The 14,090-nt window shown below is 37.9% G+C and overlaps 1 protein-coding gene across 3 annotated transcripts in view; it reads left to right on the top strand.

Annotated features, from left to right (window-relative positions):
* Window positions 1–14,090, top strand: part of herc1 (HECT and RLD domain containing E3 ubiquitin protein ligase family member 1) — a 73,777-nt gene that overhangs the window by 21,759 nt on the left and 37,928 nt on the right. For 2 of the 3 annotated variants that reach the window (XM_087793075.1, XM_087793073.1), the window contains exons 20-36: window positions 34–148; window positions 1,180–1,300; window positions 1,410–1,569; window positions 3,732–4,065; window positions 4,129–4,246; window positions 4,320–4,362; window positions 5,087–5,358; window positions 5,426–5,641; window positions 5,705–5,825; window positions 6,279–6,516; window positions 9,940–10,109; window positions 10,176–10,331; window positions 10,403–10,509; window positions 11,473–11,583; window positions 11,645–11,815; window positions 13,248–13,487; window positions 13,576–13,659. In XM_087793075.1, coding sequence (XP_087649201.1) covers window positions 34–148; window positions 1,180–1,300; window positions 1,410–1,569; window positions 3,732–4,065; window positions 4,129–4,246; window positions 4,320–4,362; window positions 5,087–5,358; window positions 5,426–5,641; window positions 5,705–5,825; window positions 6,279–6,516; window positions 9,940–10,109; window positions 10,176–10,331; window positions 10,403–10,509; window positions 11,473–11,583; window positions 11,645–11,815; window positions 13,248–13,487; window positions 13,576–13,659 — 2,777 coding nt within the window. The remainder of the gene's footprint in view (window positions 1–33; window positions 149–1,179; window positions 1,301–1,409; window positions 1,570–3,731; window positions 4,066–4,128; window positions 4,247–4,319; window positions 4,363–5,086; window positions 5,359–5,425; window positions 5,642–5,704; window positions 5,826–6,278; window positions 6,517–9,939; window positions 10,110–10,175; window positions 10,332–10,402; window positions 10,510–11,472; window positions 11,584–11,644; window positions 11,816–13,247; window positions 13,488–13,575; window positions 13,660–14,090) is intronic. The other variant, XM_087793076.1, reaches the window with a different exon arrangement.

Raw genomic sequence — 14,090 nt, 5'->3', positions numbered from 1 at the left:
TGGATCTAACGGTTCCTCTTCCTTCTGGTCCAGACTGGGACAGCGCAGGCATGAGTTCTGAGGTTCTGTTGGACACCGTGTCCAGGTTTGTGCTGGCGGCGCTGCTGAAGCACACGGGTCTCCTCAGTGAAGCCACCAGGGAGGGAAAGTAAGTTTGAACGACAGAAGAACACGATCTGATCTGGGATCGCAGTTACGACCAGAAAAGCACTAAAACCTCTTTCAAGAGACGCATTTTACTGACTTTATAAAATGAACTTAATAATCACATTTCTAGGAAAACACCTGTGATTCAAGAAGTATCTTCAAACTTAAACACGTTTACAATTTCCTGAAACAAAATTTACAAATTCCTGAAACAAAGTTTACGTTTTCCTGAAACCAATTTACATTTTCTTTAATCAAATCTACAATTTTCTGAAACAAATATACAATTTAACGAATTAAATTGATAATTTCCTGAAACAACTTCAATTTCCTTGAAACAAAGTTACAATTTTCGTAAAAAATATTGATTAACTCTGGAACAACTTTACATTTTCCTAAAGCAACTTTTCAATTTCCTGAAACAAAATTTACAATTTTCTGATAACTTAAGTTTTTCCTGAATCAAAATTTACGTTTTCTTTAAACAAATTTACAATTTCCTGAGACAAACTTTACAATTTCTTCGTACATTTTCTTGGAACAAAGTTACAATTTTCGGAAAAAATATTGATTAGCTCTGAAACAACTTAACATTTTCCTAAAGCAACTTCTAAATTACCTGAAACAAATTTACCACTTACTCAAAAAATTGTACAATTTCCTGAAACAAATTGACATTTTTATATAAAGAAAAGATTAGGAAATTCTGAAAAAAGTTTGCAATCTCTAAAAAACAACTTACAAAGAAACTAATAACAAAGTCTGTGACAAATTCTGTTTCAGGAATATGTATGTTTTCTTCAAATTAACAATATTCTGAAACAATTTTTCAAACTTATGAAACAAAATAACAATTTCCTTAAAATGATTGATTTGTTTGAAACTTGTCGGCCGCAGTAGATACATGTTGTCGAACAACACGGATGTGGAATTAGATTATTTCAAGTGATTTTTACACATAACACCAGTTTTTGAATAGTCGGGTTGACAACAAACCAACACAAAGCGAACACTAACTCTTCTGCTCCTCAGGTATCAACCTCCACCATCCTTGGCTGAAGTGTATCGGAGCGTCTACAAGGTCAGAGGTCGTCTGTTGGCCTGCAAGAACATGGACTTCGTCCAGACCCACCTGTCGTCTCAGGATGAAAGGGTGAGTGATGTCGGGTCCGGGTTCACGTTTCTTTACAATCATGATCGATGTGACAAACGTGAATTCAAACATTGTGCGACACTATTTTCATTGAGTTTTGTGCGACCAGATTTCAGACAACCAGGACTGCGGAGACCTGGACCCTCAGGAACAACCGTTCACACGGACCATCGACGAGGAGGCTGAGCTGGAGGAGAGATCGAACCGCGAGAGGGAGCGAGAGGACGGACATCTGGAGCTGGAGGACGACGAAGACATCCCGCCTGGAAGTGAGTGATCAGAGTGTGTGTCTGTGCTTCTGTGATGACACTGTGGTGAGAAAAATATTAACAAAATATCTGTGTGTGTTTGTTTGTTCATGGTTGTGTGTGTGTTTCTGTGTGTGTTTATTTGTGTTTCTGTGTGTCTTTGTATATGTCTCTGTGTGTGTTTATTTGTGTTTCCGTGTGTCTTTGTATATGTCTCTGTGTGTGTTTATTTGTGTTTCTGTGTGTCTTTGTATATGTCTCTGTGTGTGTTTATTTGTGTTTCTGTGTGTCTTTGTATATGTCTCTGTGTGTGTTTATTTGTGTTTCCGTGTGTCTTTGTATATGTCTCTGTGTGTGTTTATTTGTGTTTCTGTGTGTCTTTGTATATGTCTCTGTGTGTGTTTATTTGTGTTTCTGTGTGTCTTTGTATATGTCTCTGTGTGTGTTTATTTGTGTTTCTGTGTGTCTTTTCATATGTCTGTGTGTGTGTTTGTTCATGGTTGTGTGTGTGTTTCTGTGTGTCTTTGTACATGTCTCTGTGTGTGTTTATTTGTGTTTCTGTGTGTCTTTGCATATGTCTGTGTGTGTGTTTATTTGTGTTTCTGTGTGTCTTTGTATATGTCTCTGTGTGTGTTTATTTGTGTTTCTGTGTGTCTTTTCATATGTCTGTGTGTGTGTTTGTTCATGGTTGTGTGTGTGTTTCTGTGTGTCTTTGTACATGTCTCTGTGTGTGTTTATTTGTGTTTCTGTGTGTCTTTGCATATGTCTGTGTGTGTGTTTATTTGTGTTTCTGTGTGTCTTTGCATATGTCTCTGTGTGTGTTTATTTGTGTTTCTGTGTGTCTTTGCATATGTCTGTGTGTGTGTTTATTTGTGTTTCTGTGTGTCTTTGCATATGTCTGTGTGTGTGTTTATTTGTGTTTCTGTGTGTCTTTGCATATGTCTGTGTGTGTGTTTATTTGTGTTTCTGTGTGTCTTTGCATATGTCTGTGTGTGTGTTTATTTGTGTTTCTGTGTGTCTTTGCATATGTCTGTGTGTGTGTTTATTTGTGTTTCTGTGTGTCTTTGCATATGTCTGTGTGTGTGTTTATTTGTGTTTCTGTGTGTCTTTGCATATGTCTGTGTGTGTGTTTATTTGTGTTTCTGTGTGTCTTTGCATATGTCTGTGTGTGTTTATTTGTGTTTCTGTGTGTCTTTGTATATGTCTATGTGTGTGTTTATTTGTGTTTCTGTGTGTCTTTTCATATGTCTGCGTGTGTGTTTGTTCATGGTTGTGTGTGTGTTTCTGTGTGTCTTTGTACATGTCTCTGTGTGTGTTTATTTGTGTTTCTGTGTGTCTTTGCATATGTCTGTGTGTGTGTTTATTTGTGTTTCTGTGTGTCTTTGCATATGTCTCTGTGTGTGTTTATTTGTGTTTCTGTGTGTCTTTGCATATGTCTGTGTGTGTGTTTATTTGTGTTTCTGTGTGTCTTTGCATATGTCTGTGTGTGTGTTTATTTGTGTTTCTGTGTGTCTTTGCATATGTCTGTGTGTGTGTTTATTTGTGTTTCTGTGTGTCTTTGCATATGTCTGTGTGTGTGTTTATTTGTGTTTCTGTGTGTCTTTGCATATGTCTGTGTGTGTGTTTATTTGTGTTTCTGTGTGTCTTTGCATATGTCTGTGTGTGTGTTTATTTGTGTTTCTGTGTGTCTTTCTGTGTGTGTGTGAATTTCTGTGTTTATGTTTGTGTGCATGTGTTTCTATCTGTCTATGTATGTGTTTCTTTGTATGTGTGTTTATGTATGTGTTTCTTTGTGTGCTTATATTTCTATGTGTGTGTTTTTGTGTGTGTGTTTCTTGATGTGTCTCTGTATGTATTCAATTTTCTGTGTCTCTGTTTTGCTGTGTGTTTCTGGTTGTGTGTGTTTCTGTGTGTCTTCGTGTTTGTTTCTGGTGTTGTGTTTGTGTCTGTGTTTTTGTGTGTGTGTGTGCGTGTGTTTCTGTGTGTCTTTGCATATCTCTGTGCATGAGTGTGTGTTTATTTGTGTTTGTGTGTGAATTTCTGTGTGTATATTTGTGTTCATGTATCTGATTATGTATGTGTGTGTGTGTGTATGTATGTGTTTCTGTGTGTGCTTATATTTCTATGCGTGTGTTTTTGTGTTTCTACGTGTCACTGTGTGTGTATGTGTGTGTGTGACAAAGAAATTATGAAATGTTTCTTCTCAGCGAGAGAACTGGCTCACATCTGGGACGGGGAGCGACCCGGCAGCTCCAGTCAGAACTCGGCGTCTTGGGGAACTCTAGGAGGGGCGAGCGTCGCAGCAGAGGTGCCGGTCCAGAGCCCGCAGGGCAGGAGGGTCAGCACCGGCCTCCCCGAGGGCCACGACGTCTACACGGCCACCTGTAACTCCGTGATCCACCGCTGTGCCCTGCTGGTGCTGGGCGTCACGCCGGTGCTGGACGAGCTCGCCAAACAGAACCAGGAGGAGCCTCCCACGCCGCCCACCGCCGCCACCCAGGAGTGTTTCATGACCAGGTCCGACCCGATCAGATCTTTGACGGGAATCCAACGGGTGTGATCGTCTGCTCGTGTTTCCAGGAGCGAGAGTCTGCAGTCTCAAGGTCGCTCGGTCCAGTTCTCAGGATTCAAACTCTTGAAGTCCAGGAGCGAGTCGGATCTTTCTCAGCCGGACTCTGACGACGAGGGATACGCTCTGGTACACGAGGACACCAAGACCATGAGGTCCGGTTCTGTTCAGGGACGTATCTAAACATGTTTCTGTGCTGCAGGGAAGATTCACTGTGGACCAGGACTTCTCTCAGAAGAAGAAAGGTAACGAATGATAATTACATCAAGAAAATCTTTGGAAACAATTTGGATGAAAATGTATGTTTTTGTGGGTTTAGATATAAACGTCGGTGACATCAGAATATTGAAACTTTGAGTTATTATCAATGATCGAATAAATACATTTAATATTTATATACATCGTTTTAAATTTAAAAGTTAATAAGCCAATCGTTTCTAAATTAAATAGTCTTTATTCGTAGTATTTTAAATTCAATGTTAAAATGTTTGTGTGATTGTGAAACCATGTGCAGAGCTTTCAACCAATCATGTGACGTTCAGACGATCATGTGACTGTTCCATCAAAAAATCATTCATTTCAAAAACATTAAAATAATTTTCTTTTTTTTTAATAAAAAACAAATCTTCCTTTCAATTTACGAAAATGTACATTTTTCTAAAATAACTTTACAAATTTCTATAACAAGTTTACAATTTTCTTAAAGAACTTTTCATTTTCCTGAAACAAATTTACATTTTCCTTTCAACCAATCATGCGACGTTCAGACGACCATGTGACTGATCCATCAAAAAAATCATTCATTTTGAAAACATCAAAATTATTATTTAAAAAAATAAAAAAATCTTATTTTCAATTTAGGAAAAAAATAATTCAAAGAAATAAAATAAATAAATTAAAAAAGTTAAATGCAACCGTTCTGTTCTCTGCTGTACTTCTAAAGTCTAAAGTCTCACTCTAACATGGCAGGACTCCGCAACTACTCTCCCGACTCTCTGGCCGAGTCCTGGTTTCGAGCCAAACTGTGTCACCAGAGGAGCTTCAGCTCCACACACTGGTCCGGGGAGTCGGACCTGGACCTGAGCTGCTCGCTGGGCGTCCACGCTCTGATCGACAACGTGGTCAGTTTCATCAGCGGAGACGTGGGTCTGAGTCCGGCCTTCAAAGAACCCGAGGAGAACATGTCCAGCTGCCCCCAGGCCATCATCCTGGCCATGGAGCAGCAGCAGAACCGGGCCGAGGTAAGAACCTGTTCACCGGCTGTTGGTTTTAAAAGTGGATTCATTTCTCCATGTGGTTGGATCTCAGCTGCGTCTGGAGTCCCTGCATCAGATCTTGACACTGATCTCGGGCATGGAGGAGAAGAGCAGCCAGCAGAGCGGCGTCTGTCGACCCGGTGCCGCCTTCCACTCGGCCTCGCTCCTCACCTCGGTCCGGCTGCAGTTCCTGGCTGGGTGTTTCGGGCTCGGTACCGTCGGGGCAGGAGGTCTGAAGTGTGAGAGCGTCCAGCTGCACCACTACCAGGTGATGATGATGATGATGATGATGATGATGAAGACCAGGAGTTCAAGGATGTTCTTGTCGCAGGACGGAGTCAAGGCCGCTCGGAGGAACCTGCAGATGGAGATTCAGATCGAAGTTCATAAGATCTACCAGCAGATGTCAGTCACTCTGGAGCGAGCGCTGCAGGACAACAAGCATCACATCGGTTTGTTTTGACCTTTGACCCTTTCTGAACGACCTGTAATGGAAGTACATCAGTGTCACAGAATATACTGAATATTCAAGTCATCATCACAAGTATTTTTTGGATTCAAAGGTATTTTTAAGCATTGAATAATTTGTGGGAATAATCAAATTAAATGTATTTGGAAAGTTTAAATTAGTTTTTCTTGAAATAATTGAGTTCAAATATTTTATATATGATCGATTTTTTGTTTTTAACATTATTTTCTGGTGGCACTATAAACCAACATTTCTATGTTTAATTTTTGAATTTTAATTTAATTTAATTATTGGAATTAAATTATAAAACCTAATGTAAAATAATTAAAAAAATATTTACACATTATTGAGTCCGATTATGAAAAGTTTCAACATTTGAGTTTCAACAACTGAACCTTCTTCTGCTGCTGATCTTCTTCTGCTCGCCTCACAACAGAAGCCCAGCAGCGCCTCCTGCTGGTGACGGTGTTCGCCCTGAGCGTGAGGTACCAGCCCGTGGACGTGTCCCTGGCCGTCTCCAGTGGTCTGCTGAGCGTTCTGTCCCAGCTGTGTGGTACCGAGACCCTGCTGGGTCAGCCGCTGCAGCTGCTGCAGAAGCCCGGCGTGTCTCAACTCAGCGCCGCTCTGAAGGTCGCGTCGACCCGCCTGCTGCAGATCCTCGCCATCAGCACCGGGTACCAGACCAGATCCTTTCAGTAGCGTTTCAATGGATGAGAACATTTGTCAAAGTTTGGTTCGACATGTAGTTTTTACTGGGTTGACGTTGATCGTCTTATTTTTTAAGTGATACTTATAAATATGTTACTATATATAAATAAGAATCTGTTGATACAATATCACCATAGAGTAGCAGCCAAACAATATATAGTGATAGTAAAGTAACAAGGATATATGTGTAGTATTGTCCAGTACTTGACTCTGGTGTTGTGATAGTGTAGTAACAAGTATATATGTGTAGTATTGTCCAGTACTTGACTCTGGTGTTGTGATAGTGTAGTAACAAGGATATATGTGTAGTATTGTCCATTACTTGACTCTGGTGTTGTGATAGTGTAGTAACAAGTATATATGTGTAGTATTGTCCAGTACTTGACTCTGGTGTTGTGATAGTGTAGTAACAAGTATATATGTGTAGTATTGTCCAGTACTTGACTCTGGTGTTGTGATAGTGTAGTAACAAGTATATATTTGTACTATTGTCCAGTACTTGACTCTGGTGTTGTGATAGTGTAGTAACAAGTATATATGTGTAGTATTGTCCAGTACTTGACTCTGGTGTTGTGATACTGTAGTAACAAGTATATATGTGTAGTATTGTCCAGTACTTGACTCTGGTGTTGTGATAGTGTAGTAACAAGTATATATGTGTAGTATTGTCCAGTACTTGACTCTGGTGTTGTGATAGTGTAGTAACAAGGATATATGTGTAGTATTGTCCAGTACTTGACTCTGGTGTTGTGATAGTGTAGTAACAAGTATATATGTGTAGTATTGTCCAGTACTTGACTCTGGTGTTTTGATAGTGTAGTAACAAGTATATATGTGTAGTATTGTCCAGTACTTGACTCTGGTGTTGTGATAGTGTAGTATCAAGTATATATGTGTATTATTGTCCAGTACTTGACTCTGGTGTTGTGATAGTGTAGTATCAAGTATATATGTGTATTATTGTCCAGTACTTGACTCTGGTGTTGTGATAGTGTAGTAACAAGTATATATGTGTATTATTGTCCAGTACTTGACTCTGGTGTTGTGATAGTGTAGTAACAAGTATATATGTGTAGTATTGTCCAATACTTGACTCTGGTGTTGTGATAGTGTAGTAACAAGTATATATGTGTATTATTGTCCAGTACTTGACTCTGGTGTTGTGATAGTGTAGTAACAAGTATATATGTGTATTATTGTCCAGTACTTGACTCTGGTGTTGTGATAGTGTAGTAACAAGTATATATGTGTAGTATTGTCCAATACTTGACTCTGGTGTTGTGATAGTGAAGTAACAAGTATATATGTGTATTATTGTCCAGTACTTGACTCTGGTGTTGTGATAGTGTAGTAACAAGTATATATGTGTAGTATTGTCCAGTACTTGACTCTGGTGTTGTGATAGTGTAGTAACAAGAACATATGTGTAGTATTGTCGAGTACTTGACTCTGGTGTTGTGATAGTGTAGTAACAAGTATATATGTGTAGTATTGTCCAGTACTTGACTCTGGTGTTGTGATAGTGTAGTAACAAGAACATATGTGTAGTATTGTCGAGTACTTGACTCTGGTGTTGTGATAGTGTAGTAACAGGTATATATGTGTAGTATTGTCCAGTACTTGACTCTGGTGTTGTGATAGTGTAGTAACAAGAACATATGTGTAGTATTGTCGAGTACTTGACTCTGGTGTTGTGATAGTGTAGTAACAGGTATATATGTGTAGTATTGTCCAGTACTTGACTCTGGTGTTGTGATAGTGTAGTAACAAGAACATATGTGTAGTATTGTCCAGTACTTGACTCTGGTGTTGTGATAGTGTAGTAACAAGTATATATGTGTAGTATTGTCCAGTACTTGACTCTGGTGTTGTGATAGTGTAGTAACAAGGATATATGTGTAGTATTGTCCAGTACTTGACTCTGGTGTTGTGATAGTGTAGTAACAAGAACATATGTGTAGTATTGGCGAGTACTTGACTCTGGTGTTGTGATAGTGTAGTAACAAGTATATATGTGTAGTATTGTCCAGTACTTGACTCTGGTGTTGTGATAGTGTAGTAACAAGAACATATGTGTAGTATTGTCGAGTACTTGACTCTGGTGTTGTGATAGTGTAGTAACAGGTATATATGTGTAGTATTGTCCAGTACTTGACTCTGGTGTTGTGATAGTGTAGTAACAAGAACATATGTGTAGTATTATCGAGTACTTGACTCTGGTGTTGTGATAGTGTAGTAACAGGTATATATGTGTAGTATTGTCCAGTACTTGACTCTGGTGTTGTGATAGTGTAGTAACAAGAACATATGTGTAGTATTGTCCAGTACTTGACTCTGGTGTTGTGATAGTGTAGTAACAAGTATATATGTGTAGTATTGTCCAGTACTTGACTCTGGTGTTGTGATAGTGTAGTAACAAGTATATATGTGTAGTATTGTCCAGTACTTGACTCTGGTGTTGTGATAGTGTAGTAACAAGTATATATATGTGTATTATTGTCCAGTACTTGACTCTGGTGTTGTGATAGTGTAGTAACAAGTATATATGTGTAGTATTGTCCAGTACTTGACTCTGGTGTTGTGATAGTGTAGTAACAAGAACATATGTGTAGTATTGTCGAGTACTTGACTCTGGTGTTGTGATAGTGTAGTAACAAGTATATATGTGTAGTATTGTCCAGTACTTGACTCTGGTGTTGTGATAGTGTAGTAATAAGTATATTTGTGTAGTAAAAAACAAAATATGTCCAAACATCAGCTTTAAAAAGCTGCTGGACTTGCTGTATCCTCTCGTCCTCAGTCATCACGACAAAGTCAAACTGCTTTCATTTGTTTTCAAACCAAAATATGTCCAAACATCAGTCACTGTATCCTCTCGTCCTCGGTTATTGCTGGTATTTTAAGTTAACTCTCCTTTAGCTGCGGAGGATGTAATGACTGCTGCCATCTAGCGGCCAGAAGTTTAATTGCAACACAAAAATGAACAAACGCCATGAATATGAATTGATTAAAAATGACTTGTAAATGTACTGTTGATTTTAAACACAATGAAATATAAATCTTAAAATAATAATGATAGAAATAATATATGATTTAAAAGCAAAAATCAGGTAATTAACAAAATAATACAGTGCTGGTGAATATGGATACAGTATTGAAAGACGAATATGTTAATATATGTTCAGTAATTATGATTTTAATAATTGTGTCTCAACAGATCAACCCCTTAGTTTCTTTTCTTTTCTTAAAATGTATCAGACATTGATCGCTTCATTTATATTGATAATATTAAACAATAACTATATAAAATAAATATAGAATTGTGTCTCTAAAGCAGGACCTCAGACCAGAAACTCAATAATTAAACATTTTATTCTCTGGTTCTTCAGAACATACGCGGACCAGCTGAGTCCAAAGGTGGTGCAGTCCCTGCTGGACCTCCTGTGCAGCCAGCTGAAGAACCTGCTGTCCCAGGCTGCCGTGTCCCCGCTGGCCAGGAAAGAACCTGAGATGGACAAACAGTCGGACGGGGACGAGCTCGAGAAGAAAGACCTGAGAGGTTCTCTCCAGTTGAACTATAACCCGCTGACTTCCAACTGCTTCACGGACTCCTGGTGTGTTGCAGCGCTGCTTCGGAAGCAACACACTGCTGAGCTGCACCTCGGAGACTTCCTGGTCTTCCTCAGACGGGTGGTGTCTTCCAAGGCCATCCAATCCAAGATGGCTTCACCCAAGTGGACCGAGGTGCTGCTGAACATCGCGGCTCAGAAGTGCTGCTCGGGTACGATCTCGTCTCCAGGAATGACCCGTTGTTTATAAAACAATGTCCCAGATGATCTATGTTTGCTTCAGGACTTCCTCTGGTGGGGAACCTCAGGACCAGACTGCTCGCGCTCCACGTCCTGGAGGCGGTTCTTCCTGCCTGTGAGGCCAACATGGAGGACGGTCAGGTGACTCAGGTGTGTCAGGTGTTCACTTTATTATCTATGAGGCTCTTATCTTTAACCCGATACATCGTTGATATTTCACAGCACAGAATCGATCTTTAGCTACTTAATTTATTTTATTTTGATTGACTTAATGTTCGATCAAGTAGTCTTATTTTTACCAACATTTTTAAATTGAATTATAAAGGCTACAAATTAAAACAAACTCTGTAATATATTAACTGTTTCCTGAAAAAGAATCTACTAATCTACAAATTTACATTTTATCAAACAAAACAACAACTTGCTAAAACAAATATACACATTTTTTTATTTCTGACACAAATGTTCAGATTTTGATACAAAATTCTAATTTACTGAAACAAATTTACAATTTCTTGAACATTTTTTGCAATTTCTTGAAACAAATGTATATTTTCCTGAAACAAATGTACTATTTTCTGAAACAAATGTATATTTTCCTGAAACAAATGTACTATTTTCTGAAACAAATGTACTATTTTCTGAAACAAATGTACTATTTTCTGAAACATATTTATAAACTTTTAAACAAAATGAAAATTTCTTGAAACAAAATAAAAATTCATGAAACAAAATTACAATTTCCTTTTTAATTAAATTACCTTTTTTCAAACAAAATTGTGTACATGTAGGTTTGTAAATGTGAACGTGACAGTCTCAGTCTCTTCTCTTAGTTGTGTATGAATATCTTATTAAAGAAAAGTATTTTTACAAATGTCGATTAAAAAAAAAAGTTTCAAAATGTGGAAATCCTAAATTTAACCATCAATGATTCTGATGGAGTTGATATACTTCCATTTTTGTAAAGCAATAATATGCTCAAAGGGGGATTTAATCATAGAATAAATGAGTAAAGAAAAGGAAAATTAAGAATAAAAAGACAATAAATGAGTTAAAACTAGAGACTTGTAAGACTCTAGTTGTTGTGAGTGACGAGCTGTGTTTGTGTCTCAGGTGGTTCAGCGACTCTTCTCGCTGCTCTCCGACTGCATGTGGGAAACTCCTGTGGCCGAAGCCAAACACCTGCTGCAGGTGAAGGAGAAGGTGGAAGAGCTCCACCTACAGGTCAGTGTGTGTCTCTCTCTTCCTCGTTTCCTTCACCCGCTGACCGTGTCTGGACCCTCAGGGAGAAGCAGAAGAAGAGGACGACCAGCTGCCCGTCCAGGAAGTGTCCTTCGACCCCGAGAAGACCCAGTGTTGTGTGGTGGAGAACGGACAGGTTCTGACCCACGGCAGCGGAGGGAAGGGCTACGGCCTCGCGGCCACCGGCATCTCGTCCGGATGCTACCAGTGGAAGGTTAGTGATCGATATTAACGATCAATATTAATGATCGATATTAATGATCAATATTAATGATCAATATTAATGATCGATATTAATGATCGATATTAATGATCGATATTAATGATCAATATTAATGATCAATATTAACGATCAATATTAATGATCGATATTAATGATCAATATTAATGATCAATATTAATGATCGATATTAATGATCGATATTAATGATCAATATTAATGATCAATATTAATGATCGATATTAATGATCGATATTAATGATCAATATTAATGATCGATATTAATGATCGATATTAATGATCAATATTAACGATCAATATTAACGATCGATATTAACGATCGATATTAACGATCGATATTAACGATCGATATTAATGATCGATATTAATGATCGATATTAATGATCGATATTAATGATCGATATTAATGATCGATATTAATGATCGATATTAATGATCGATATTAATGATCGATATTAATGATCAATATTAATGATCAATACTAACGATCAATATTAACGATCAATATTAACGATCAATATTAATGATCAATATTAATGATAAATATTAACGATCAATATTAATGATCAATATTAACGTGACACAAGGATGGATGGAGAGCAGATCAGTTTTTATCGATATGTTGTTATTTCTAAGCATCGAATTGTTTTAATAATTTAATTAAATGATTTTCTATATCAAAATGTTTGTTTTAATATTATTTTTATTATTTATTTTCAAAACTTTTTCTTTCACCCTTTTTTCAATAATTAAAAAAAGTCAATATATAATATATTTATAATATATTTTTATTTATGTATAGCCTTTTAAATTAATAAATATAATATTAATTATATATATATAACATTTAGAATGTATATATTTTTAACAACAATTAATTTTGAATAATTAATAATTGGGATATCAAACTCATAAAATCATTAAGAAACAAGTAAAATTTAAACATTTGAAATCGAGTTCAGTTCAGTCCTTTATCGTCATAGCAACAAGTGCAACAAGGTTAAAAAGAAGAAAGATAGATAAAACTCAGAAACTCAGAATTAAACAATCTATTAGCACGAGGAATGAATGCGTCTCTGAGTCTATTAGTGTTGCATTATGGGACAAGCATTCATGCTCCATCTCCATGTGTCAAACAATACAAATGTTGTTACCATAATTATTATAAAACTGCACATGACAGTAATAAAAACGACATTAATAAATAAATGGATTAACTAACAGTCGACACAACCCAGTAAAACACAACAATATCTGCTTTATTCTCCAATATAATGATTAGATAAAGTTTATCTGGTCTTGTTTAACCATCTGGTCTTGTTTAACCATCTGGTCTTGTTTAACCATCTGGTCTTGTTTAACCATCTGGTCTTGTTTAACCATCTGGTCTTGTGCTGCTCTTCAGTTCTACATGGTGAAGGAGAACCGCGGCAACGAGGGCACCTGCGTGGGCGTGTCCCGCTGGCCCGTCCACGACTTCAACCACCGCACCACCGCCGACATGTGGCTGTACCGGGCCTACAGCGGCAACCTGTACCACAACGGAGAGCAGACCCAGACGCTCGGCAGCTTCACCCAGGGAGACTTCATCACCTGCGTGCTGGACATGGAGGCTCGCACTGTGATGTTCGGGAAGAACGGAGAGGTGTGTGTGTGTGTGTGTGTGTGTGTGCGTGTGCGTCAGCGCTTGATTGACATGTGTGTTTACACTGTGATCACATGTGAACCTGCAGGAGCCTAAACTAGCCTTTGAGGATGTGGACGCCACCGAGTTGTTTCCCTGCGTGATGTTCTACAGCAGCAACCCTGGAGAGAAGGTGCGTGACCTTGAGCACGTTTAGCTACTTTGAGTGTTTGTTAAAATGTGTTTGTCACCTTTTTAAAAAGATAAAAACACTTGAAAAGATGTGACACTTGGTCAACTTTCTAGCTCTGAACAGACATAAAGAATCAAACTGAGATGATGATTCAGAACTTTTTGATTTTTACCTTTTGTAAAGACAAGTCTTCAACCCTGGACTTCACTTCAGTGTCAAGTCCCTGTTCAGGGCCTCATGTACTAAGAAGTTCTAGATCTTCTACTAAATATGAGCCTCATGTACTAAGAAGTTCGTAGATCTTCTACTAAATATGAGCCTCATGTACTAAGAAGTTCTAGATCTTCTACTAAATATGAGCCTCATGTACTAAGAAGTTCTAGATCTTCTACTAAATATGAGCCTCATGTACTAAGAAGTTCTAGATCTTC

The sequence above is a fragment of the Callionymus lyra genome, chromosome 6 (genome assembly GCF_982586985.1).
Source record: "Callionymus lyra chromosome 6, fCalLyr1.hap1.1, whole genome shotgun sequence".
In the NCBI taxonomy this organism is placed as follows: Eukaryota; Metazoa; Chordata; class Actinopteri; order Syngnathiformes; family Callionymidae; genus Callionymus; species Callionymus lyra.
The sequence above is the reverse complement of the archived record's forward strand: the minus strand, read 5'-3'. Positions and strand labels throughout refer to the sequence as shown.